General features: G+C 47.3%; 2 protein-coding genes across 2 annotated transcripts in view; one reads left to right on the top strand and one right to left on the bottom strand.

Annotated features, from left to right (window-relative positions):
• Positions 1-913: 913 nt before the first annotated feature.
• TIMM22 (translocase of inner mitochondrial membrane 22) lies at positions 914-8613 on the bottom strand. The gene is made up of 4 exons (XM_081942511.1): positions 8272-8613; positions 6569-6765; positions 2507-2579; positions 914-1346 (listed from the first exon to the last, which is right to left on the bottom strand). The coding sequence occupies exons 1-4, from the start codon at positions 8516-8518 to the stop codon at positions 1270-1272; spliced, it is 594 nt and encodes a 197-aa protein (XP_081798637.1). The 5' UTR covers positions 8519-8613; the 3' UTR covers positions 914-1269.
• A 170-nt stretch (positions 8614-8783) lies between these two features.
• Positions 8784-26640, top strand: part of SPECC1 (sperm antigen with calponin homology and coiled-coil domains 1) — a 205083-nt gene continuing 187226 nt past the window's right edge. The window contains exon 1 of the mRNA XM_081945396.1: positions 8784-8909. The gene's annotated coding sequence lies outside the window, so the exon portion shown is untranslated. The remainder of the gene's footprint in view (positions 8910-26640) is intronic.

Raw genomic sequence — 26640 nt, 5'->3', positions numbered from 1 at the left:
CTCTGTTATTCTAGTACTCTATGGGAAGGAGGGAGGGAGGGCAATGGGTGGAAACTAATCAAGGGAGAAGCAACCTAGAACTGAGGAGAAACTTAATCCAACAGTGAGGACAATTAACCAGTGGAACAGCTTGCCACCAGAAGTTGTGGGTGCTTCATCATTGGAGGTCATAAGAATAGAATAGGAATAAAATAGAATAGAATAGAAATAGGAATACGAACAGGATAGAGTTGGAAGGGACCTTGGAGGTCTTCTAGTCCAACCCCCAGCTTAAAGAAGCTGAACAGCCACCTATCTGAAACAATACAGGGTCTCCTCTTGAGCATGGGGTTGGACTACAAGACCTCCAAGGTCCCTATTCTGATTGACTGATTGAGACACAAGAGCAGGTCTTATTACAGACTTCTTAAAGCACTTGCTTTTTTTCTGTTTCCACTCAGCTGAAAATGTGACTTACAACAGACCATCTACTGACTGTTAGAGGTTACAGCAGCACTGGAAAAAGTGACTGAGGACTGTTTTTCACACTGACGAGCATTGCAGCATCCCCACGGACACCCGATCAACGTTCAGCCGCTTGGCGATTGACTCAGATTTATGACGGTTGCAGTGTCTCCCCCTTTGCAACCTTCTCACAAGCCAAGCCAATGGGGAAGCTGAATTCCGTTAACCGACCGTGTGACTAGCTTAACGACCGCAGTGATTCTCTTAACAACGGTGGCAAGAAAGGTCCGTTAAGATGGGACAAAACTCACTGAACAACTGCCTTCCTTAGCAATGGAAGATTTGGTCGTAAGTCAGAGGACCGCCTGGAGAGGCTGCTGGCTTTTAGAGCCGCTGCTCCTGTCGGAGTCCCCTAGCCAATGTCTGATTTTAAGCCAGGAACCGCTGAACAGTTTACAAGTCTGAAAACTTTGAAAAACTCTTCCCGTTTTATTAGCCGACAAACCACTTTGGGAAAAAGTGGAGAAAAAACCCAGGTGGTTTTGTTCTTCCCAGTCCAAACACGTAGAAGCAAAACTCCAATTTTCCTTTTTTGGGGTATTAAGTGTTGATGAAACATCCAAGCAGCTCCGTTTCCAGGTCCAAGCAGGAGATCTCAAGAACTTACACAGGGCTCCTTTCTCCTACCTGGGGCAGAGTTGGGATCCTCATCCGGCTGGGTTAACCTTCAGAAAGCCCACCCCGGTGGGGGCTCGAGACGCCCACTGGGCCTGCTGTCCCCCCACAGCGGCCGTCAGAAAGTCCTTGCTTGGTGGGCCCCAGCTGCTACCGTAAGTAGTAGTCGATCACTGCGGAGAAGGCGGCAAAGCCTCCGCAGCCGAGTACCCCAGCTTTGAGGCCGGCTGCAAGGAAATAGGAAGAACGCGATCATTCATTTACGATTCATTGGTTCAATTTACAGGTAGTCCTCGCTTCAAAGTTACGACGGAAGTCCCCAGAGCTACCGACGAGCCGGTTTAGCAGTTCCAGTGGCTTTCCCGCTCCCCAGGGCTATGGGATTGCATTGCAACAGCCGCATTTAGGGCTGCTTGCAGTATCCCACCGTGGGTATAACCAATAATGGGTTCGCTTAGTGACCATGTCCACATAACCACCATGTTCTTTTAATGACAGCAGCATTTACTTAATGAATTTACAAAAAAAGAAAAGAAAAATTGGGTGTGCTCATGTGGTGAGCATGCCCGATTACACCCACATCTACTTAATGACTTGCAGAACTTACAACCGTCATTCTGGGCTCCGTTAGGGTCGTTAAGTCGAGGACTACCTGTATAAAGCCACCCATCTCAGTTTTACATGACTCTAGGCCGCTTACAGTAAAATACACAATATTAAATGAAAATAAAACATAGCCCTATCTAACCATTCATTCACACAGCACGGAGATGAGCTCTATCGCTAGCTGGGTCCCCAAGCTCAGGGATCAAAAAAACCCAAGTTTCAAGGCCTCATGAAAGGCCAAAAGGGAGAGGTTGCTGGCTGGGGAACTCTGGGAGTTGAAGTCCCCCCAGGCTTAAAGTTGCCAAGGTCGGAGACCCCTGACCTAGAGGATTGAGAATCTCCATAGACGTCCCCCCTCCTCACACATTGAAATCAATCCAGTTCAGCATAAAGAGCTTAAGAGGGCATTGAGTGCTGCTCAATACACATCAGAGCTTGGGATTTGGAGAAGGAAATCTCTCTGCTGGCTTGGCTCCCTTTTAAAAATGAAATAACTAAAGATCCCCACTGCCAACGAGGCACTCGCCTCGTTTGAACCCCGCGCAATATTACACTTTCTTCCACCTTGGCATCCTCGGGAGACGCGTGAGCTGCGTATCCCAGGAACAGTGGCAGGCTGCCCACGTTCTGGCAAGCGGACGCCTCGGCTTCTGCCAGCAGCAGCAGCCGTGGCCGTGTGCCAAGGGCAGCAGCTTCCTCGTGCAAGAATGCCTGGGCCCCCATCCCACTGTGGAATGTGGTCCAGGAAGCCTCTCCAAAGAGCATGGAAGGCAGCACTCACCTCTGAAACCAATGGCCCCGCCGGTGATGCATCCGCTGGTGACGCTGTTCTTCCAATCGGATTTGCCTCGGTACTAGGGAAGCGAGAAAAGAGGCGGTCAAGAGGTCATCCCCCGTGTTTAACATCCTTTCCAAAACATTGGGCTGTTTTCTCCACTTGCAGAATAGAATAGAAGAACAGAGCTGGAAGGGACCCTGGAGGTCTTCTAGTCCAACCCCCTGCTCAGGCAGGAAACCCTATACCATTGCAGGCAAATGGTTGTCCAATCTCTTCTTTAAAGCTTCCAGTGTTGGAGAATTCGCAACTTCTAGAGGCAAGCAGTTCCATAGACTAATTGTTCTGTCAGGAAATTCCCCCTCAGTTCTAAGTTGCTTCTCACCTTGATTAGTTTCCACCCATTGCTTCTTGTCCTACCCTCAGGTGCCTTGGAGAATAGCTTGACTCCCTCTTCTTTGGGGTAGCCCCTCAAATATGACTAGAAGACCTCCAAAGTCCCTTCCAACTCTGCTACTGTATTATTATTGTAACATCTCTCTAAAAAGGATGCAAATGACCAGCTGCCTGCAAGGAGTCGAAATCCTTCTATTCCCCACCATCCAGTCAGAGCCGAAGAAGCTTCTTGGATGGAAAGCGAAATGTCTTCAAAAGAAAAAAACAGAAAGTCCAGTTGCCTTGAAAAAAGCACCTTTGGGACACCTGTGGCCTGGGTGACAGAAAATCTCCATAGGCATTTCTGCATAAGATATACTCTGTGAGTTTATATTTATTCATTTATTAAATTTCTATGATGCGCATCTCGCTGTCTGAGGCGACTAGAAAGGGTCCACGTTCCCCCTCTTCCTATTTACTTTCCAAGCTTGAGTTGTCTACTGCAGCTCCGGACTGCAGCCCACCACAAATTTATGCTGACAATATAAAATATAAACAATATAAGAACAATCAGTGGGGTGGGTGGGGGAAATGATAATGAGGTATGGGACCTTGGGCTACGCCGACTACCCCTGCCTCTGCGTCCCTCCTGAAGCAACCCAAGAGTCTGAACTTTGAAAAGCCTTGCAACTGAGATGCTCTTTGAAGCCCCCAGTCCCCCCAGGACATGATATTTTAATGACTGCGTTTGCTTAAATCCCCCTCAGAAACCGCACGAGTGTTTCTTATATTTTTAAAAAAAGAACATTAATGCATTCCGGATCCTCCCTATCTTCTAAGCTCGAAGAAAAGTCAGACGGTGCAAGAGAAGAGCTCTAAAAACAGGATGTGGGCAGCTCTGGTTACAAGGACGGAGACGGTCACCCTTCCTCCTCTTCTTTTTAAGGGAAGCAAAACAAGATCACAGAACATAAGGCTGGAAGGAACCTTGGAGGTCTTCTAGTCCAACCCCCTCTTCAAGGTAGGAGGCTTTATACCATCCTGGACAAATGGCTGTCCAGTCTTATCGTTGTAAACCTCCAGCAATGGAGCACCCGACACCTCCAGGAGGCAAGCTGTTGCGTTGATTAATTGTTCCACTCTGGGAATTTCTCCTTAATTCCAGGTTAGATCTCTTTAATGACTGTTCGTTCACCCGCTGCTTCTTGTCCTGCTCTCTGGTGGGATAATTGGAGTATAATTCTCTGCAACAGCCCTTAAAAGTACTGGAAGATCTTTGTTGCTGAATTCTGGGAGTTGAAGTCCACAAGTCTTAAAGTTGCCAAGTTTGGACACCCCTGCCCTATGCAGTACAGCCCCACCGTCTTCCACTGTCTCCCAGGATTTGCCCACATTTCACGTCCATTGTGTTGACGACACCCTCTAATCATCTTCTCCTCTGCCTCTTCCCCTTTTGCCTCCCATCTTTCCCAACATTGGGGGTCTCCTCCCGTGAGTCCTCTCTTCTCATTCGGTGGTCCTAGTACCGTATTTTTCGGAGTATAAGACGCACCAAGATTTTGAAGAGGCAAATTAAAAAAACAAGGTTTTGCACTCTGCAGACCTTCCCAAAACGGCCCGGTTTTCACAAAAGAAGACCTGTTTTTTGTCAAAAAAAGGGCATGCGTAGCCTTTAGGAGGCTTATAGACTGCTCCTGGGAGCTGGGTGGGAGGCAAAAACAAGCAAACAACAGCCCATTTTTCACTCATTTCTGCCCTCCCGGGCCCCCAGGAGCGCTCTGGAAGCCTCCTAAGGGGTCTACACGGCCACTTTGGTGAAGGGGGAGACGGGGTTTCGGGAGGCCGAAAATGCTGCATTCAGTGTATAAGACGCAGCCAGATTTTCAGCCTCTTTTTTGAGGGAAAAAGGTGTGTTATAATCCGAAAAATACAATATTTGAGCTCCAGTTTCAGGGAAGACTGCTACCATGCCCACCCTTAATTCTTCTCTTCAATAGGCTAGACGAGGGGTGTCAAACTCAAGCTAGTCCAGAATGCAGCCGCGCGGGCTATTATGGGGAGTACTAGGTACTCCCACGTAACACCGCTCCTGCGCGAGCTGCACTGGCTGCCTGTGGTCTTTCGGGTGCGTTTCAAGGTGTTAATTACTATCTTTAAAGCGCTCCATGGCACAGGACCTAGTTACCTGCGGGATCGCATCCTACCACACACTTCCCTGCGACCGATTCGCTCTCACAGAGAGGGACTTCTCCTGGTGCCATCCACTAGGCAATGCCAGCGGGCGGCGCCTAGGAGTAGAGCCTTCTCTGTGATGGGCCCAACCCTCTGGAATGACCTCCCCCCCGATATCAGAACCACCACCGACTTCCGCTCCTTTCGACAAAAACTGAAGACTCACCTGTTCCGTTTAGCCGGCCTGGCCCATTTATAGATTTATAGATTTATAATTTTATTCTACCTCCTGGCAGATATTTTAATCGGGTATTTTTAGGGTTATTTAAATATTGTTTTTTAATTACTTTGCTTTGATATGTACAGTTTTTTATTGCCTCCTCTTTGTGTTTGTATTTTCTATTTATTGATGTGTTTTTATCTGACTGTACACCGCCCCGAGTCCCTTTGGGGAGAGGGGGTGGTATAAAAATCTAAATAAAAGTAAAAGTAAAGCCCGGGGGACTGGATGCGGCCTGCGTGGTGCTTAGGTCTGACCCACTGGGATGCCCTGGAAACAGTGAAGGACTGGCCTGCAGTGCCTCTGCCAGAGAAAACAGCGCTTGCAGGAGGCCAGCACAGCCGAAAACGGAGCTCGGGAGCCCGTTGTTGCTGGCAGAGTGCTCGGCCCACCACAGGCGCCCCTGATATGACTGATGTCGAACTGGCCACGCCAACTCTGGCCATGCCCACCCCCCACCCCACCCCCTGAGGTCAAACATAACCCTGATGCAGCCCTCAGTGAAATCGAGTTTGACACCCCTGGGCTAGACATAGCAAATGAAGGCAAATATACGTAGTCCCAGGATAATGTTGCAGGATTCAATCGGAGTCGGTCACCAGGACCAGAGGTCCATTCGTCTAAGTTTATGGACTCGTGCGGGAGCCCATCCTCAGGGAACTTCCCTCTCTCCGGAAAGTGTGCGCAGGGCTGCTCTATGCTCTTCTAAGAACATGAGTGAGCAGTCAGACAAGGAAACTCAAACTCATTAGTAGCCTCACATTGAAATGAACATGCATTCCATTTTGCAGCTATGACGATTGTCGGCTGAGCAGGGACAAAAATAGCCAGAGGAATGATGGAAGCCTGGGAAACGGGCCCCTTGTTAGTTAAAGGAGTGCTGATTTACCACCAGCTTACATTTCTTGGGAGCTGAGGGTGCAGCGGCACAAGGAAACATCAGTGACTTGACAGCCGGCCTCATGGTCCCAATTACCAACTAAAAGCCACCACACACAACCAGACACCGCATAAATACTATGCATAGAACAGCCAATGCAGACATTTTGGAGAATGAAAAGTTCCCAGAGGAGGGGCCCCAGTATGAGTCTCAAAGCTTGGAAGAATAAACCTCTGGTCCCAGTGATCGACTCAGATTGGATCCTAGACATACCCAGCTCTCTCGCCCTCAACCGTTCATCATACCATAGAGCCCCCAGACCCTTTTTCTCAATCAAGACCAGGACAAGGAAGTTACGCACAGATTCCACCAGGCATTCAGTGCAGGAGAACATGGCGCCCACGATGGCAAAGTTTTTGGCGTACGAAATTCCCCGTTGGCCCATATCTTTCAGGACCTCTTTGGCTGTCGGCGTGCGGTAGGGATCCTTAGGGTCAAAGCCCACGTTGGTGTCAATGCCAGCAGTGAACACGCCAAAGGCTCCACCCAGGACGAAACCTGCCAGATCAGAATTGCAAAGAGGTCAGTCGAGGACATTTTGCCCAAGATCAAAATGAGAGTCCTGCAAATGGGGGTCAGACAGTTTATTTTCATGCCATCCCCCCCCCCCCCCCGTACAAGGTTGCCATACACAGATAGTACTTGACTTATGACCACAGTTTGAGCCCAACATTTCTGTTGCTAAGTAAGACAGTTGTTCAGTGAGTTTTGCCGCTTTTAAGACCTTTCTTGCCATAGTTAAATGAATCACTGCAGGTGTAATGTGAATAACTTGGTCATTAAGTGAATCTGGTTTCGCCCATTCACTTTGCTTGGAGATGGGGAATTCTAGTCCCACCTTAGGCATGAAAACTAATTGGATGACTTTGAACTCACCCAGGAGACGGTGAGTTCTAGTTCCTGCCTTAGGCATGAAAACTGACTGGGTGACTTTGAACCAATCACCAGGAGACGGTGAGTTCTAGTTCCCGCCTGAGGCATGAAAGCTGACTGGGTGACTTTGAGCCAATCACCAGGAGACGGTGAGTTCTAGTTCCCGCCTGAGGCATGAAAACTGACTGGGTGACTTTGGGCCAATCACCAGGAGACGGCGAGTTCTAGTTCCCGCCTGAGGCATGAAAGCTGACTGGGTGACTTTGAGCCAATCACCAGGAGACGGTGAGTTCTAGTTCCCGCCTGAGGCATGAGAGCTGACTGGGTGACTTTGAGCCAATCACCAGGAGATGGTGAGTTCTAGTTCCCGCCTGAGGCATGAAAACTGACTGGGTGACTTTGGGCCAATCACCAGGAGACGGCGAGTTCTAGTTCCCGCCTGAGGCATGAAAGCTGACTGGGTGACTTTGAGCCAATCACCAGGAGACGGTGAGTTCTAGTTCCCGCCTGAGGCATGAGAGCTGACTGGGTGACTTTGAGCCAATCACCAGGAGATGGTGAGTTCTAGTTCCCGCCTGAGGCATAAAGGCCGGATGAGTGATTTGGGGCCTATTCCTATCTCTTTCAGCCCAGCCCACCTCACAGGGTTGTTGTTGTGGGGGAAAACCGTAGGATGAAGCAGCATTGTGTGTCTTCTCCTCACCTTGAGTTATTCGTAATAACAATAAAGGCGAGTTAACACAGAAAAAGGCCGGTAGCGAAATCTGATAAATGTGTTCAACAGAAATAAAAATAGATATTTTTTCTAAATTAACAAATGAAAGTAAATACTAAATAAATAAATAATTCAAAATACAGTTTTCTAGCATTAATCTAGCCTCCTCCTCCTCCCTGGGGCGGAGGAGTTACCTCACCCATCATCCTCAGCCCTGAGGCGGGATTGGCCCAATTAGAGCGGTAACTCTCGCCACGGCCGCCAGGGGGCAGCAGTGGAACGCAGACCTGCCTCTCTATCGCCCCCGAGCAGCCGCCCGAAATATCACAGGGCTGAGGGCGATGGAAGTTGTAGTCCTCGCGACTCCAGAGGAAGTGAAGTCGGCCTTTCAAGGCCCCTCCTCGGGAAAGACCCACCGCCGACACAGGCCAGCGCCGCCTTGAAGCCGCAGCTCTCCATGGCGCGCTCGACCATCTTCTGCTCGGGGCTCTTGACGGGCGCCGGGAAGCCCCCGAGAACGCCCGCCGGGAAATCCGGCCTCGGGCCTCGCTTTTCTCCCACCAGGTACTCCAGCAGGAGGCTGTACTGCAACGGCGAGGCCACCTCCGTCGCCCTGCCGGCTTCATCGGGCTTCTTCGGGGCTCTGGGGAAGGCCGCCGCCATTGTTTCACTCGCCTCCCTCACAACACGAAGCCTACAGCTCCCATCATGCCGTTCGCAGCTCGCCCCGGCTTTCCCAATAGAAGGAAGCACCGCGGAGCTTCATGGGAAATATAGTCCAATCACCGAAGATGGGAAAAATCGTTTGAATTTCAGTGCGCAAGCGTGCCTCTTAGCCAATCCCGCTGCTTGCTTTCAGCCGGACTACCATTCCCGGCGTGCCTTCCAAGGTTGCTGGCCAAATTCGCGCTCCAGGGGCAAGATGGGAGGTGTAGTTTTGATGGGCTCGGGAGTCTTTGACCTGCGCGAGGTGGCCCCCTAGCGGACCCGTTGCAAAGGGAAGAATTGCAGATGCCCCGAGCATCTTTTAAAAGGACAGGTGAGAAGGCTCCAGGTAAGACGGGGTCTCTGCTAGAAGGTGAAAGGGGCAGTGGGATTGGGGTGGATTTTGCCCTGGGGCAGGGCTTTAATGATAATTTTAGACAACAATTGCGGTGGATGATGCATTCTGCAAAAATTGTTTCTATTTATAGCCTCAGTCTACGGTAGTTAATGCAAATCTATTTGAGAAATGACATTTGCTTGCACATCTTAAAATCACTCCGCGGCTCCGTCTTTTCTTCCTATTTGCAGTGCACCTTCTGAATGCATAGCCTTTTGCAAAAAAAACAAGGATTTTCCATAAATCTTTTAAAAAGACTTATTTTAAAAAAAAAACATAAAGAAATCTCTTTAGAGGACAGAATAGGGTGGAATAATAGGGCATTGAGGCCTAACAAAAGCAGGTTATGGAAAATCAACCTTGGCTTAGAGAGAGAATGTTTGTGCAGTTTTTTTGCAACAGATATGGAGGTGTGTAGTCTTTGCTTGCTGCTGTTATTTTCTCAGTCTCCCAATTTAGCTTTCGGCTCTGGGATTCCCTGTATAATCTCCATCCAACTATTGACCAGATCCAAATTAAGTCAGCAAAATTAGCCAAGCCTGGCTTGATGCTGCCATCTAGCCGGAAAAAGCAAAATAGCAAACTTAAATTATTGTATTCGGATTAATCCATATAATAATAAAGCATATCGGTTTGTAATATTGTTCCTAGGTTGCTATCTAATCTGTAATAAATCAGAGGGTCTACATTCATCTGGTTACACATTTTCTGGATGTAGTTCACCGAAATCTCTAACTAACAAAAAGAGCCTGGGCACATACTCACCAATTTTCCTGTTCAAGCTAAGCATCTTTAGAGTGTTATTTGAACACCAGTATTGTGTAAATTGAATTAAGAGAAGGAAGGAAGCAAAGAAAGGAATAGAATATACTATTCTATTGAATTAAGAGAAGGAAGGAAGGAAGGAAAGGGAGGAATAAAATATACTATAATAGAGTTGAAAGGGACCTTGGGGGTTTTCTAGACCAAGCCCCTTCTCAGACAGGAAACCCTATACCAGCGACCTCCAACTTTTGGGGCACTAGGTACCAAATCTACCCTATACCATTTCAGACAAATGATTGTCCAATCTCTTCTTTAAAACTTCCATTGTTTGAGCATTCAAGGAAGGAAGGAAGGAAAGGAAGGAATGAAGAAAGGAAGGAAAGAAGGAAGTAGGGATTGGAGAGAGGGGGGGAGGAAGAATGGAGAGGAAGGAAGGAAAGAAAAATGGAGAGGAAGAAAGAAAAGAAGAATGGAGAGGAGGAAGAAAGGAAAGAAAGGAAGGATGGAGAGAGGATTGGGGGAGGGAGGGAGGAAAGAAGGAAGGAGGAATGGAGAGGATGGAAGGAAGGAAAAAAGAAAGTTTTGCAGGGGCCAAATGTTCGAGGGCACACAACGCACACACACAACACACAGCTTTGCAGTACAAAACTGAGCAGAATTGCTCAGAGAAGAGGGAACATTTTTTCTCTACTTCCTTATGGCACTGATGGTGTTACTTACTTGGGTCATGAAATGTCTGCAAAAATACAGCCAATTTCAGAGAGCACCAAGGACCTCCCAGTCCTCCTCCTCCTCTCCACAATCTCAATTCCCTTCTAGCACTGATGACGTTACCTAGTTGGGTTGGGAAATGTCTGCAAGAAAGCCACTAAGCTCAGCACCAAGGACCTCAGAATTCTTCAGTACTTGGGCATGCAAAGAAAGCTTTCTTCCAGCCCACCATTTTGTCTCCAGGGATTTCCTGTTGGTCTTCCATCCAATTACTAATTGGGTCCAACCCTGATTTGTTTTTCAAGATCAGGCCCTGTTGACCCCTGACTCCGCTCTGCAGTCCCCGCTCTGCCTGACTGCAGCAAGGTCTCCCAGGGTCCGTATAACAATGACAATAATTGTATTTGTAGTCCACTTTACTACATTACCAAGTGGTCTCCCATCCACTTCCCTAACCTAGCTTAATCCAGCTGGCTTTTTCCAGGATGAAGCACAGTCAGCAGGATGCTGCCAGGAGAACTTGCACGGAAAGCTTGCGGAAGTCTTAACGGGATGGTCTTTGGGGGGGGGAGATGAGAGACAGCTAATGAGTGGTGCGATGGCCTAGAGGTGGCGGTGTCGCCTCACAATCAGGAGGCTGTGAGTTCGATCCTAGGTAGAGGCAGATATTTCTCTCTCTGGGCAAAATGAGAATATATCTGCCGAACAAAACTCCTCATTGGTGACACGAAGGGCATCCGGCCAGGAAACACCCAGCTCCATTCAGTTACCCAGAGTCCACCCCGGCAAGGGATTGTAGGGCCGTTAAAAGATGATGACAGACAGCTAACGGAGAGGACATTGAGGACTAGAATATTGAGAAGGATGGTAGCCCAATGAGCAGAACAGCTATGGGTAGAAAAGAAAAGCCAGAAGATGCAGGAAGATCAAGTGGCAGGAAGAGAAAAAAGCCAGACGAGGATTTTAGGCGAGGGAACAAATGCTTTTAAAGGAAGCTAAAAGTAGATTCTCCCTCTCTTGGCAATCGCACCCACCATCTGAAAGTCGGCAGGCATCTGTCCCGAGGAGCCTTTATTCATGCAATCACCATGGGGACCAGATACTTAAGGGGGGAGAGAGCACTGTAGCACCACCAGGCGCTAGGAAGCACCCCGTGTCCTTGGGCGATACAAGCTCAAATCCTGGCAGAACAGGGCTTTCTTTTCTTTCTTTCTTTCTTTCTTTCTTTCTTTCTTTCTTTCTTTCTTTCTTTCTTTCTTTCTTTCTTTCTCTCTTTTTTCTTTCCTTCCTTCCTTCCTTCTTTCTTTTTCTTTCTGATTTTTTTTAAATAAAAGTTTTTTTATTTTTAATTTTTAAAACTAACACAACACATCCTTCCTTACACACTGTAGAAAGTGAATCAGTTGGTTGCAAAAAGGCTTACATGCATCTCTTCCACAGTCAACAAACGTAATTCATATTAACTCAAGTATTTTAACTCAGATGTTTATACATGTTACCATCATCGTACCTCCATTTTCATTTGACTATAATTGTTTAAACGTCCTTCATCATAAAATATACCAAGATTTAATACATAACCACATACTGGCATTTCATTTACTATTTCTAAAATCCTCCAATAACACTGAATCCTTATGTCCTATTCTACATCCATAATATTTAATAACAAAGTTTTCTAATCCTCCTTTCCAAATCACTGTTTACAATTTACATCCCGTTTCCTTATGTTGTACCCATGCATATATATACGTTGTTATCATTATCCCTTCTTTATTTAACTACATCCTGTATCATAACATTTTCTCCCTAATAATCAAGACTTAACTGTATCTAACTTAATTCTTTTTTATTAACATTTATAAATAATCCGAAAGGATTTATAATCTTCCTTTCATGGGTACCATTCAATATTCATATCCAATTATTACTTATTATAACACTACACATTGAATACATTATTATCATTATTATTTATTTAACTACATCTATTGTCACTAAATTTCACTAAGTTTAACTAGTTTTAAGTTATACTCTTCCATCTATCAACCTGTATCTTTCCAGTAGCAAAACAGTCTCATATCTTCTGCCATTTGTGGTATCAGTCCTCTAATCATCTCCTTAATCAACTTTGTATGGACTCCTCTTATCAACTCCTTGCTTATAAAATTTCTCATGTAATTTCGATGCCCTTCTTCTGTTTTCTTAATCAACTTAACTTTGATTGTCGGTAGTGTTATCAATGATATTGCTAATAAAATTTCTCTCTTTAAATCCATAAATTCTTTTTTTCTTCTTCTTCTGTATCTTGCCATCTGGGGTAGATTTTCCTGGGGTAGAAGGGGGAGGGAGGGAGGAAGGAAAAGGAAGAAATAGGGAGGGAAGGGGAGGGAGGAAGATGAGAAAGGGAAAAGAAGGGATTGATGGAGGAAGGATGGAAGGAAAGAAAGAAAAGGGAGGAGTAGGGAGAGAAAGGAAGGGAAGGATGGAGGGAGGAAGATGAGAAAGACAAAAGAAAAGGGAGAGAAGAGTGGGGAGAAAGGGAGGAGGAAGATGAGAAAGGGAAAAGAAGGGATTGATGGAGGATGGATGGAAGGAAAGAAAAGGAAGGAGTGGGGAGAGAAAGGAAGGGAGGGATGGAGGAATGAAGGAAAACTAGAAAGGGAAAAGAAAAGGGAGGGAAGAGTGGGGAGAGAAAGGGATGAAGGAAAATGAGAAAGGGAAAAGAAAAGGGAGGGAGGAGTGGGGAGAGACAGGGAGGGAGGAAACCAGTGTGAACCCCAACTCCAAACCCAAGTGAACCAACGCAACCCAAGTCGTCGTGGTTGTTAGAATTGGACACAAAACGAAACAGCTCTCGGAGAGTCATGTATGCAAACCCATGGCCTCTGCATTTATTAACATTTTTTCATCTTTGAGACATAGTTGTAGGTTTTTTTTGAAGTTTGTCATCTACAGGGAGAAAGAACTTCTCTTGGATCCATCAGGGACTTTGCGATGTCCCTGAGATCAGCAAGACGTATTCTTCCTGTTCACCGTGTCTGCGGGGCGGTTTAGGTCCAATTGGACCACCCAGCGGCAAAAGTATCAGTTGAGGTCTCGGAGCATCGAGACCGCACATCTGTATTGTCACGACATTGGCTCCTCCTCCCCTGAATTTTTGTTTTATTTCCAAACTTTTAAAAAAATCTTTCTTGCTTTCTCTCTGTCTCTCTGTCTCCCTCTCTCTCTCTCTTCTTGCTTTGGATAGCTATTTGTCTGAAACGGTATAGGGTTTCCTGCCTAGGCAGGGGGTTGGACTAGAAGACCTCCAAGGTCCCTTCCAACTCTGCTACTGTATTGTATTGTATTGCTTTCTTTCTTTCTCTGATATGAATGGTATTTATTTCCAGAGTTAAAACACAATATTTTCTTTTTTTCTTTCATTCTCTCTCTCTCTCTCTCTCTCTCTCTCTCTCTCTCTCTTTCTTTCTTTCTTATTTTTATTTTATTTCCAAGATGAAAATAAATGTTTTTTTTTGCTTTTTCTGTTTCTTTCTCCCTCCCCACTTCTTTCTTTCATATGAATTTTATTAATTTCCAAGAATAAAATTCCTTCCTTCCTTTTCTTCTCTGAAATTATTTTTTATTTATTTCCAAGAATAAAAATGCAACTTTCTTTTTCCCTCCCCCTCTTCAATCCATCTATCCCTCTCTCTCTCTCTCCCCCTCCCCCTTATACCGTTCCTCCTCCCCCCTTTACTCAGATTCATAACTGTCGTGTGGGTTTATCCAGCACAACAGCAAAGTGCATAAAAACAGTCAGAATCTCAGACAATTATTTTTTTAAAAAAACACCCTGCCTTTCCCCAACCCTCCAATTACATCGCAGGGGTAGTGGGTGATTTGAGGTGAAGCCTTCCTCCTCTTCTTCCGATGCTCTGCCAGGGAACGCAGCCAGGCGCTTCCCAGTCGCATGTCTCTTCAAAGCAAAATGTGGAATTAAATGCCCTCTTGGCCCTGAGGCCAAAACGTGCTTTCGGGTTTCCAAATAGCATCCAAAAGTAAATCAGAGTCTGAGGCAAAGGATTCCTCAAAGTCCCAATTGATGAAGAGAGACACGTTGGCACATCTGGGGAAACCCGAATCTGAAAGCTTCCCGGTTTTCCCCACCCAGTTGAAAGTTCAAGATCTTGCCCCCACACCCACAAGTCCATCCCATGGTCCCATCTCCCACTGCCACGCTGGCAGCTTCTACCCATCCAGTTCCAGTCAAGTGCAGAAAGACAAAGGATGACCTTGGCTTTCTAGAAAGAATGTTGTTATGGCTGCCTATCATCTAACTCCGTACAATCCCTACCTCCCATTTTCCCACCATAGAAAATGCAGAGCAGAATAAATAGAAAGTGTGGCAGGAATGAGATCCAAAAGAAAAGATGGCTGCAGCCTGATAACATATGCTTTCTCTTATGTTGTAATTTACAAGCGACTGCGTTTCAGTGGTGGGTTCCGGATCCCGTTCCAACCGTCTCCTTAGCGCCTCTGCGAGCCTCCACGACGCACCAGCTACTCAGCAGAGCATCGCACAGGCGATGTACGCGCCGTGCGCATGCGGAGAAGTGTAGAAGTCTTAAGACACCGGGAAGGAGCTCGGGCGGGCAGGCCCTCCGGAGCACCGTACCAGAACAATATCCGGTGCTCTGGCCTGGCTCTGGTACGCCTGTAACTCACCACTGCTGCATGTACTCTCAACCTTAAACAGCCCAGAAGGACAGTTTGCTCTCCGCTGCTCATTCCCACATTCCCAAAGTCTCCGCAAGACAGAGGCTCCTTTTAATTGCAGGTACTCCTCGACGTACAACACTTTGCTTAGTGACCGTTTCAGAGTTACAACGCCCCTGAAAAGAGTGACTTAGGACCGCTTTCCACATTTGCGACCATTGCAGCATCCCTGTGGTCACGTGGTCAGAATTCAGAACGCTTGGCAACTGACTCATAATTATGACGGTCGCAGTCTCCCGGCATCACATAATTCCCTTTTGCGACCTTTTGATAAGCAAAGTCAATAGGGAAGTCAGATTCACTTAACGACCATGTCATTAACTTAACAACTGCACGGATCCACCAAACAATGGTGGCAAGCAAGGTCGTAAAATGGGGCAAAAACTCATTTAATAACTGCCTTGCTGAGCAACATAAATGTTGAGCTCAATTGTGGCCGTAAGTCAAGGACTGGAAGATTCTTGCTCTTCAGAGTGTCAGGGTTCCATATAGCATGCAAAATTAAATCAGAGTCCGAGGCAAAGGATACCTCAAAGTTCCAATTTATGAAGACAGCCACGTTGGGACATCTGGGAAAACCCGAATCTGGAAGCTTCCCGGTTTTCCCCACCCAGTTGAAAGTTCACGATCTTGCCCCCCCCCCACACCCACAAGTCCATCCCATGGTCCAATCTCCCATTGCCACGCTGGCAGTTCCACCCATCCAGTTCCAGTCAGGTGCAGAGACAAAGGATGACCTTGGCTTTCTAGAAAGAATGTTGTTATGGCTGCATATCATCTAACTCCGTACAATCCCTCCTCCCATTTTCCCACCATAGAAAATGCAGAGTAGAATAATAGAAAGTGTGGCAGGCCAAAGATCTAAAAGGAAATATGGCTGCAGACCTGATAACATGTGCTTTCTCTTATGTTGTAATTTACAAGCGACTGCGTTTCAGTGGTGGGTTCCGGATCCCGTTCCAACTGATTCCTTAGCGCCTCTGCGAGCCTCCACGACGCTCCAGCTACTCAGTCTCCAGTCCCCTAATCCTCTTTCTTGCTCTTCTCTGCACTCTTTCTAGAGTCTCCACATCTTTTCTACATCGTGGCAACCAGAACTGAATGCAGGATTCCAAGTGTGGCCTTACCAAGGCCTTATAAAGCGGCATCAACACTTCACATGATCTTGATTCTCTCCCTCTGTTGATGCAGCCTAGAACTGTGTTGGCTTTTTTGGCAGCTGCTGCACACGTCTGGCTCCTATTTAAATGGTTGTCCACTAGGACTCCAAGATCCCTCTCACAGTTACTACTACTGAGTAAGGTATCACCTATACTGTACCTGTGCATTCCGTTTTTCTTGCCTAAATGTAGAACCTGACTCTTTTCACCATTGAATTTCATTTTATTAGATAGTGCCCAATGTTCAAGTTTGTCAAGATCCTTCTGTATCTTAAGCCTATCTTCTGGAGATAAAAAGAAGTTTTCCGGCAGTGAGAGCAATCAACCCATGGAACAGAAGTTGCCTTCAGAAGTTGTAGGAGCTTCATCAGTGGAGGCTTTCAAGGAGAGACTGGACTGCCATCTGTCAGAAATGGTGTGGGATCTCCTGCTTGGGCGAGGGGTTGGACTAGATGACCTCCACGGTCCCTTCCAACTCTATTAATCTGTTATCTGTTAAATCGTTTATCTAAATCATTGATGAATGATTGAAGAGTACAGCAGGAAGCTGACTAGGCCACGCCCCCATGGCCACTCCCACCCAGCAACCAGAACAGAGAACCGGTTGCTAAAGTTTTTCCACCCCACCCTTGATGCCACGCGAGGGAAACCCGCCTTGGTGTAGCCTTGGTGTAGAGAGGGGTCACGCCGGGATTCAGCACTAGGAACGTGGCTTGGCTGCTCCGTAGATACAACAGGAAGGAGGGAATCATCTTCTCTTAAACGCACCGTAATTAAGATTCTCTCTTCGGTCCAAAATTCCCTTTGTGGCTTTCTTTCTTTCTGCCATTAAAGCCTCAGAGGAACTGGGATGTCCAGCTGGCCCAGCCTCCTCCGATCCCCTTTCCTTTTATTCTGTCAAAAAGTTTTGAATTTTTAATCTCTTATATACAGTTGCAGGTACACATTCGCATAGTTATTTGTTCTTATTTATATTTATCACTTTTCCACATTATTTTTCCATATAAAATATACTTTCTGTGTTACTGTGCTTACTATCCCATACTCCTATTTTATATTTTCACCAGCCTACTTTTTCCTTTCTTTTCTCCCTCCCTTCTCTGCTTTCTTCTTTCCTCCTCTCCTTTCCCTTTCCTTCTTCCCTTGCCTCTCCCCTACTCCTCTCTTCTTCTTCCCCTTCCTACCCTCTCTCCTTCTCTTTCTATCCCTTCCCTCCTTCCTCTCCTTTCCTCTTTCTTCCTTCTCTCCCCTTCCCTCTCCCCTACTCCTCTCTTCCCCCTCCTATCCTCTCTCCTTCTCTTTCTATCCCTTCCCTCCTTCCTCTCCTTCTCTCTTTCTTCCTTCCCCTTCCTCTCCCCTACTCCTCTCTTCTTCTTCCCCTTCCTACCTTCTCTCCTTCTCTTTCTATCCCTTCCAGCCTTCCTCTCCTTTCCTCTTTCTTCCTTCTCTCCCCTTCCCTCTCCCCTACTCCTCTCTTCCCCCTCCTATCCTCTCTCCTTCTCTTTCTATCCCTTCCCTCCTTCCTTTCCTTTCCTCTTTCTTCCTTCTCTCCCCTTCCCTCTCCCCTACTCCTCTCTTCCCCCTCCTATCCTCTCTCCTTCTCTTTCTATCCCTTCCCTCCTTCCTCTCCTTCTCTCTTTCTTCCTTCCCCTTCCTCTCCCCTACTCCTCTCTTCTTCTTCCCCTTCCTACCTTCTCTCCTTCTCTTTCTATCCCTTCCAGCCTTCCTCTCCTTTCCTCTTTCTTCCTTCTCTCCCCTTCCCTCTCCCCTACTCCTCTCTTCCCCCTCCTATCCTCTCCTTCTCTTTCTATCCCTTCCCTCCTTCCTTTCCTTTCCTCTTTCTTCCTTCTCTCCCCTTCCCTCTCCCCTACTCCTCTCTTCCCCCTCCTATCCTCTCTCCTTCTCTTTCTATCCCTTCCAGCCTTCCTCTCCTTTCCTCTTTCTTCCTTCTCTCCCCTTCCCTCTCCCCTACTCCTCTCTTCCCCCTCCTATCCTCTCTCCTTCTCTTTCTATCCCTTCCCTCCTTCCTTTCCTTTCCTCTTTCTTCCTTCTCTCCCCTTCCCTCTCCCCTACTCCTCTCTTCCCCCTCCTATCCTCTCTCCTTCTCTTTCTATCCCTTCCCTCCTTCCTCTCCTTCTCTCTTTCTTCCTTCCCCTTCCTCTCCCCTACTCCTCTCTTCTTCTTCCCCTTCCTACCCTCTCTCTTTCTCTTTCTATCCCTTCCAGCCTTCCTCTCCTTTCCTCTTTCTTCCTTCTCTCCCCTTCCCTCTCCCCTACTCCTCTCTTCCCCTTCCTATCCTCTCTCCTTCTCTTTCTATCCCTTTTCTTCTTTCCTCTTTCCTTCTTCCCTTGCCTCTCCCCTACTCTTCTCTTACACTTCCCCTTCCTACCCTCTCTCTTTCTCTTTCTATCCCTTCCAGCCTTCCTCTCCTTTCCTCTTTCCTTCCTTCCCTCTCTTCTCTCTTCTCTCTTCCTTTCTTTTTCTGTTTTTGGGGTTGTCTCTTTTCATCTCTCCACTGGTGAATTTTCAGGATTGATCCCCTTTCCAATGGACACGTCTCCCAACACCGCTTCTTTCACTTCTCACCGAGCAGGGCGGGGCTGGGCAGGGATGAGCATCTTTGTAGTAGTTTCCATCTCTCTTCGGAAGGGGGAGTCGAAGGGAAGAAAGAAGGCAAAAACACAAAGGGCCTTTTTCTATTTCTAGATCCTGGGCCACTTTATTACAATGTCTGGACCAGGACTGTCTTAACAGCATTATGGATCCCAGGGCAAAGCAGTGTCCTGGGGCCCCTATAACAACTACTCACAGGAATAAAAATGTAAATGGTCAATAAAATTAAACGTATTTATGTTATTGGCACTTCCAATTTCTATTAATGCATGTTAGTATTAATAAAAAGAATGCAGTAAAGTGTAATAAATATGTTGCTGTATTTATATGATGCAAGGTACATTGAAGGGTTAACATACACAGATTACTATCTAATAAAATGAAATTCAAAAGAGTAAGACATTTAGGCAAGAAAAACGAAATGCACAGGTACAGCATAGGTGGTACCTTCCTCAACAGTAGTAACTGTGAGAGGGATCTTGGAGTCCTAGTGGACAACCATTTAAATAGGAGCCAGCCGTGTGCAGCAGCTGCCAAAAAAGCCAACACAGTTCTAGGCTGCATCAACAGAGGGATAGAATCAAGATCACGTGAAGGGTTAATACCACTTTATAAGGCCTTGGTAAGGCCACACTTGGAATACGGCATTCAGTTTTGGTCGCCACGATGTAGAAAAGATGCTGTGACTCTAGAAAGAGTGCAGAGAAGAGCAAGAAAGAGGATTAGGGGACTGGAGACTAAAACATATGAAGAACGGTTGCAGGAACTGGGGATGTTTAGCTTAAGAGAAAGAAGGAACAGGGGAGACATGATAGCAGTCTTCCAATATCTCAGGGGTTGCCACAAAGAAGAGGGAGTCAAACTATTCTCCAAGGCACCTGAGGGTAGAACAAGAAGCAATGGGTGGAAACTAATCAAGGAGAGAAGCAACTTAGAACTGGGGAGAAATTTCCTGACAGTGAGAACAATTAATCAGTGGAACAGAAGTTGCCTCCAGAAGTTGTGAATGCCCCAACACTGGAAGTCTTTAAGAAGATGTTGGATAGCTATTTGTCTGAAACGGTATAGGGTTTCCTGCCTAGGCAGGGGGTTGGACTAGAAGACCTCCAAGGTCCCTTCCAACTCTGCTATTGTATTCTTGTATTCTAGTATGGGGCCCCTATGCTCTTAGGGCCCACGGACAAGTGCCCATCAGGCCAGGGGTAGGTTTCAAAAAATTTTTACTACCTGGTTCAGTTGGCATGGCTAGGTGGGGGAGGGGGCATGTGACTGAGTGGGCGTGGCCAACTTGACATCACTGATGCACACTCAGTCACATGATCCCCCCACCAAGCTACGCTGACGGAAACGGTATTAAAAAAAGGTTGACAAGGGGGTGAGGGGCGCCAGGCCGGGGCTCTTCGCTGTCTCCCGGATGATGCTGGGGGCAAGCTGAGCAGCCTGCTCTTGAAGTGGCCCTGGCCTCTTCCTCTGTCTGTCCGTGAAACGGAACCCAGGGAGGAAGATAATGGCCATTCAAGCGGTAGCATCCGGCATCCTTTGGAGGCAACTTGCCGGGCAACTTATACGAGGTGGACGCGCCCACCTCCCTGGTGCCCAGCATCTTCCACTCACACCCACAGCACACTTGGCCCAATGGGGGGGAAGCACGAGGCTTCGGGCCCGGAGCAGGCCAGCACAGCCGCCACACCAAGAGGAGCACTTGCCTCCTTTGCCTCTGAACGCGAAGGGCAGATGCATGGTGACAGGGAGCGGCGGGGGCTGCTGCTGCAGGGGCAAGTGGAAGGCGCTGGGCTTTTTGGGGGGGCACACATCCACCTCGTAGAAGTTTCTCAGCTCCATCGAGTAGCTAAAATGCACCACGGCACATGGTCGGAGGCCAGTGGCGACGGCAACGGCGGTGGCGGCACTTGAAGTTGGGATGGGCGGGCTGGCTGAGTCATCCTGGGCTGGCTATTTATAACTGCCGGCCGATGGGCGCCCTGTAGTGTCCGCCTCCTCCCAGGCCCGACGGTTCCTCCCCATCCCACCTCCGGCACCGCTTCCGGGCCAGCTGCCTGGACAGGCCTGGGGAGGGAGCCATACCTGCCCGGGTTGCAGCTGGTGGGGAGGGGGAGGCTAGGCTAGCATGAATGCTCTAGCTACTTCATGGCATCCAATGAAATTTTGTTAGCCAGGAAAGGTGTTACTAGGAGTGGGGAAATCATGGGCCTTTTATGAATTGGGGGGGGACTTCCACTCCCAGAATTCCCTAGCCAGCATGCTTTAAGATGGATGGATTTCAACATGCAGACTAGGGAATTCTGAGAGTTAAAGCCACTCAAATCTGCAAGGAAAGAGTCAGAAAATAGCCCGAATCTGCAAGGACGGAGTCAGCAAATAGCCCGAATCTGCAAGGACTGAGTCAGAAAATAGCCTGAATCTGCAAGGACTGAGTCAGAAAATAGCCTGAATTTGCAAGGATGGAGTCAGAAAATAGTCCGAATCTGCAAGGACGGAGTCAGCAAATAGCCCGAATCTGCAAGGACAAAGTCAGAAAATAACCCAAACCTGGACTTCCGGTTCCGGCGGCTGACGGCGACGGGCAACTCGCTTGCTCGCTCCGGCTCCCCGGTGGGCTTCCCCACTCCTTGGGGGGCACAGGATGCCCCGAAGAGGCGTCCTGCCGGAGGGGCGGCATCGCGGAGGATCCCTACATCGGCGGCGGCCAGCGGGAGGTCCCCTGCGCGCTCAAGGCACCGGGGAGCAGATCGGAGGGCGCGTAAGGCGTCTTCGCTGACAGGCTGTTCGGAGTGAATAAAGAAAGCTGAAGGATGCGGTGGCGGAGCGGTGAGGTGTAGACTTCCTTCATTCCTGTTACTAACTTCAAAATTTGCCAGTTGTGCAAACTTGAACTTTTGGCCAGAGTTGGAGAGGTGCGGCTGGAGGGGAGGGGGATTTCCCCCCCCCCTTGGACAAGCGGCTGGAAACAGAGCTCTCAGCCCCAAGGGAAGGAGGAGGGGGAGTGCTAAAACCAAAGATGTCACACCCCTATTAATTGGATTTTCAGATTTAAACCTTTAAGGTTTAGGATTATGAGATCTGGAAGCCCTGGGAACTTTGAATCTTGAAACTTTTATTTGTTGCCTCAATACCCGAAGCTGGCAGGGCAAGATGGCACACTTCCGTTGTCTTCATGAACTGTGAAATCTGACTCCACCTTTTAGCTTCAGGCTTCCGGTCTTTGTCTCCGTGCTACTTGGTTGACTCTCTTGTGGATTGTTTGTTTTTGAATCCCTTGGAGTGAAAAAAGACTGCTCTTTTGCAAGGGTGATTAGAAAACTCCCCTGTGCCTGAACTCTCTGTCTCCTGGACTCTCTTGGCTGTTCTATCTCTCTGATTGATTCGTCTTTATACTGACTGGACTCTCTATTTCATAAACAATGGCATCTAAAAGACCACCTCCTGGAAAATCAGGCTTTGCTGCCTCTGCCCCAACATCTGCAACCTCCAGTCCCAGTACATAGTCAACGTTAACAGCCTTCAAGCAAACTAAATCTACGGACTTGGAGCTTCATCAAATGCTTCAACAACTTCTACAGGGACAAGAGGATATAAAGAGACAATTGAAGGAAATGAAAGAAGAAATTAAAGAGAACCAGGATAAAATTAATAAGAACTCACAGAGACTGGATCTTTTGGAAGATGGGGCGGTGAAGATAGAGGGTGTGCAAAGGGGAAACAAAGAACTTGACACCCAACAAATGAAAATAGAGTTTGAGAGAATGTCTTTTTATCTTAGATTTCAGAACGTGATGGAGACAGATGATGAAAACATAAGGGACATCATGACAACCATGTTGGCTGAGTATATTCAGAAGGAAAAACAACAGATGGGGTGGGAAATAGACCTGGCCTATAGAGTGAACTCAGCCTATGCTAGAACACACAATGTCCCCAGGGAGGTACACATTAAATTTCTTAGGAAAACCACAAGAGATGAAATCTTGAATGCACAAAGGGGGCAAGCCTTGACATACAAAGATAAGGAGATAACCATTCTGAAACAAATCCCCAAGAAAGTGAGGGAGAAAAGAAAACTTTATTCACAATTGGCGAATAAACTATACCAGAAGGGGGTGTGGTTTCGATGGTTACTGCCTGAAGGTATGCTAATATTCTGGGAGGAGACAAGAGTTAGAATTAATACACCCATAGAGGCTCAGGCCTTTATGGAAAAAAAATAAACTACTCCTAGAAAAACCAGAAACAGTAGATGTACAAGACACAGGAGGGGCCGGAGCACTGCCAGCTGGGGGAGATGGGGCGACATCAAGAAAGCTCAGATCACACAAATAAGTAAGAAAATCCTTGTGATATAAACTGACCGAAATTACCAATTGAATTTACCACACTGACTATATGCTATTATGTAATATTTGAATACACTATGAGTTTGGAGGGGGGGGGGGTACACCTACTGCATTTCGCGGCTGCCAAAATTTGTAACCTTTCCCATACCTTTTCCCTTTGAAAAATATTAAAAAACCAATAAAACTTTGTTTAAAAAGAAAAAAGAAAATAACTCGAATCTGCAAGAACTGAGTCAGAAAATAGCCTGAATTTGCAAGGATGGAGTCAGAAAATAGCCCAAATCCACATGGATGGAGTCACAAAGGCCAAGGCTCAGAATGAACTAAGACCTGCCCAAGAATTCCTACCTCTTTGGGAGCGGGTTCGACTAGAAGACCTCCACGTTCCCTTCCAGCCTTACGATTCCTATAAGTTCCTTTTGCTTCTTTGCAAGTTGTCTTTCAGGGCGAGTCAGAAGGCCTGGAATGGGAAAATGGGAGCGATGAATTAGGGCTCCGACTGTGCCCATTTTGGAAGTGGAAAGGGAAAAAAAGGCCCAGGAATTGCTGGCTCAGGAATTCTGGGAGTTGAAGTCCACAAGTCATAAAAGAGCCAGAGTTCCCCACTGGGTGTTTATTGTTGTTAGTTGCGAGTCGTATCCGACCCATTGCGACCCCATGGACCATGTTCCTCCAGGCCTTCCTGTCCTCTCCCATCCTCTGGAGTCCATTGAAGCTCACGCCGACTGCTTCCGTGACTCCATCCAGCCCCCTCCTTCTCTGCCGTCCCCTTCTTCTTCTTTTGCCCTCCATCGTTCCCAGCATGAGGCTCTTCTCCAGGGAGTCTTTCTTCCTTCTCATCAGGTGGCCAAAGTCTTTGAGTTTCCTCTTCATGATCTGGCCTTCTAAAGAGCAGCCAGGGTGGATCTCCTCTAGGACTGACCGGTTGGATGGCCTTGCAGTCCAAGGGACTCAATGCAGGAGTCTTCTCCAGCACCAGAGTTCAAAGGCCTCCATTCTTTTTTATGCTCAGCCTTCCTTACGGTCCAACCTTCACAGCCATCCATTGCAACTGGGAAAACCATCGCCTTGGCTAGGCCCACTTGTGTTGGCAGGGGGATGTCTCTGCTTTTTAGCATGCTGTCTAGATTTGCCATATAGCTTTCCTCCCTAAGAATCCATCTTATATTTCTTACATTCTTCTTTTCTTCCTTATATTCCTCTCTCTCTCTCTCTCTCTTTCTCTTTCTCTCTTTCTTTCTCTTTTTCTTTCTTTCTATCTCTCTCTCTCTCTCTCTCTCTCTTTGGATGTTTGGATGGAAACCCAGTGGAAACGAACTGGCCAGGAAAGAGGAACCCATTTTGGAAAGAGATGTGTTGTTGTTGCGTGTGTTTCCTTCTTGACAGCTTCTGCTTTTTAAAAATAAACAGAATCCTGCGCTGGCTTGCCAAACGCTCACTTCTCCATAAATTGTGCAGAAAATGATCCTTGCAGCCCGAAAGGCGATGCTTGGAAACATGGCTGAGGCCAAACTTTATGCATTTTATGAATTGTGAGGTCCTTGGTCCTCTCTGTTCTGACCGAGGCTTCCCGAGAGCCTGAAGCAAACTCCTGGTCCCAGCAAAAAACCCTTTTGTTAATTGACTGGGAATTCTGCTCCTTCACATCCAGCAAAGTCTTTCGAGGGAGGATTTACGGTCACAGACCTTATCTGGCTTGGAGAGCTGCCAGGCCGATCTCTGCAAAACTTGGCAAGGAATCTCGGAGAGTCACGAACCAATTAAGCGAACTAATGGTCTCCTGCAAACTCCACTCCCCTGTCGCTCCTCTGTTATTCCCTCTGGGAGGGGCCATTCATCGTCCACCTGTGGCCTTACTCCCAAGTCGACCCCTGTTCTTTAGCTGTTCCCTTCGTCTGGCAACTCTGTGCATGTGCACACTGGGAACAGGCTCCAGCTATTCTTCTGCCCCAGTAATGTCCGACTTCGAAGGCAGCTGATAACTGTCAGACGGCCCTGGCCCCCTCTCTGCGTCCGACACAGAGCCCTCCTCAGAGCCTTCCCCAGACTCCAGGACTGGCCCAGGTTCCTCCCCAACCCTCCTCACTGTCTGAATCTGCTGCCAGATCCAGTGGCTGCTGGCGAGCTAAAACACTCCCTGAGCTTGGTTGTTTTCTGAAGGATCCAATCTGGGTCGTTTGCTAAGACCAGAGGCTTAAAATCTTCTGAGCTTTCGGATTCGTGCTGGAGCCCATCCTCGGAGAACGTCTCTCCAACAGAATGTTTGGTAGAAAACTCATAAAATTAAACCTCTGGTCCCAGTGACCGACTCAGATTGGCTCCTGTAACATTACTCTGGGACACATATATTTGCCGACATTCGTTGGTTTTTTTCTTGCTGACATTTCATTACCAAACTAGGTAATATCATCAGTGCTCAAAGGTGGTGGGAGTCTGCTCTCTACAAGGAAGGTATTTGTATAGAATAGGAGCCAATCCCCCTCCTAATAGCACTGATGAGGGTACCTAGTTGGCTAATGAAACGTCTGCAAGAAAACCACCAAGTTCAGAGAGCACCAAGGACCCCACAGTCTTTCTCCTCCTCTTCCTCCACCTCTTCCTCCACTCCTCCTTTTCCTCCTCATTCTCTCCACAAGCCCCATTCCCTTCCAGCATTGATGAGGATACCTAGTTGGGTCATGAAATGTCTATAAGAAAACAACCAAAATTAGCAGCAAGGACACCACAGTCCCCCTCCTCCTCTTCTCCAAACATCCCACTCCCTTCTAGCACTGATGAGGTTCTCTAGTTGGGTCATGAAATGTCTGCAAGTAAACAACCAAGCTCAGAGAGCACCAAGGACCCCACAGTTCTCCTCCTCCTCCACCTCCTCTCCGCAAACCCCACTCCCTTCTAGCACTGATGACGTTCTCTAGTTGGGTCACGAAACGTCAGCAAGGAAATACAGCCAAGCTTAGATGAGCACTAAGGACCCTGCAGATCTACCCTGAGCTACAAATAAATCTCGTATTACTAAAAATATATTGTTAATAGATGGATGGAGAGGGTGCGCCATACAAAACCCTCTAACCTACCCTATTCACGAAAACAAGGCTAAGCGTGTATAAAGTCTAAAGCGCAAATGAACAAGCCATGTTCTTTAACGGATTGCTTGAACTACCTTCTCTTTGAGTGGGTGAATACTATTTTTCCCCCCTCTGAGTTTTTCGTGACTTGATGTAATAATGATTATTATATGATTTTTGCAAGGCTCCCTTTTCTGGGTTTCTCTCAAATCAGCTCCCAGAAAGACAGAATGGAGAATAATACAATATAAATACC

The sequence above is a fragment of the Natrix helvetica genome (assembly GCF_964273705.1).
Source record: "Natrix helvetica genome assembly, chromosome: 2".
In the NCBI taxonomy this organism is placed as follows: domain Eukaryota; kingdom Metazoa; phylum Chordata; class Lepidosauria; order Squamata; family Natricidae; genus Natrix; species Natrix helvetica.
The sequence above is the reverse complement of the archived record's forward strand: the minus strand, read 5'-3'. Positions and strand labels throughout refer to the sequence as shown.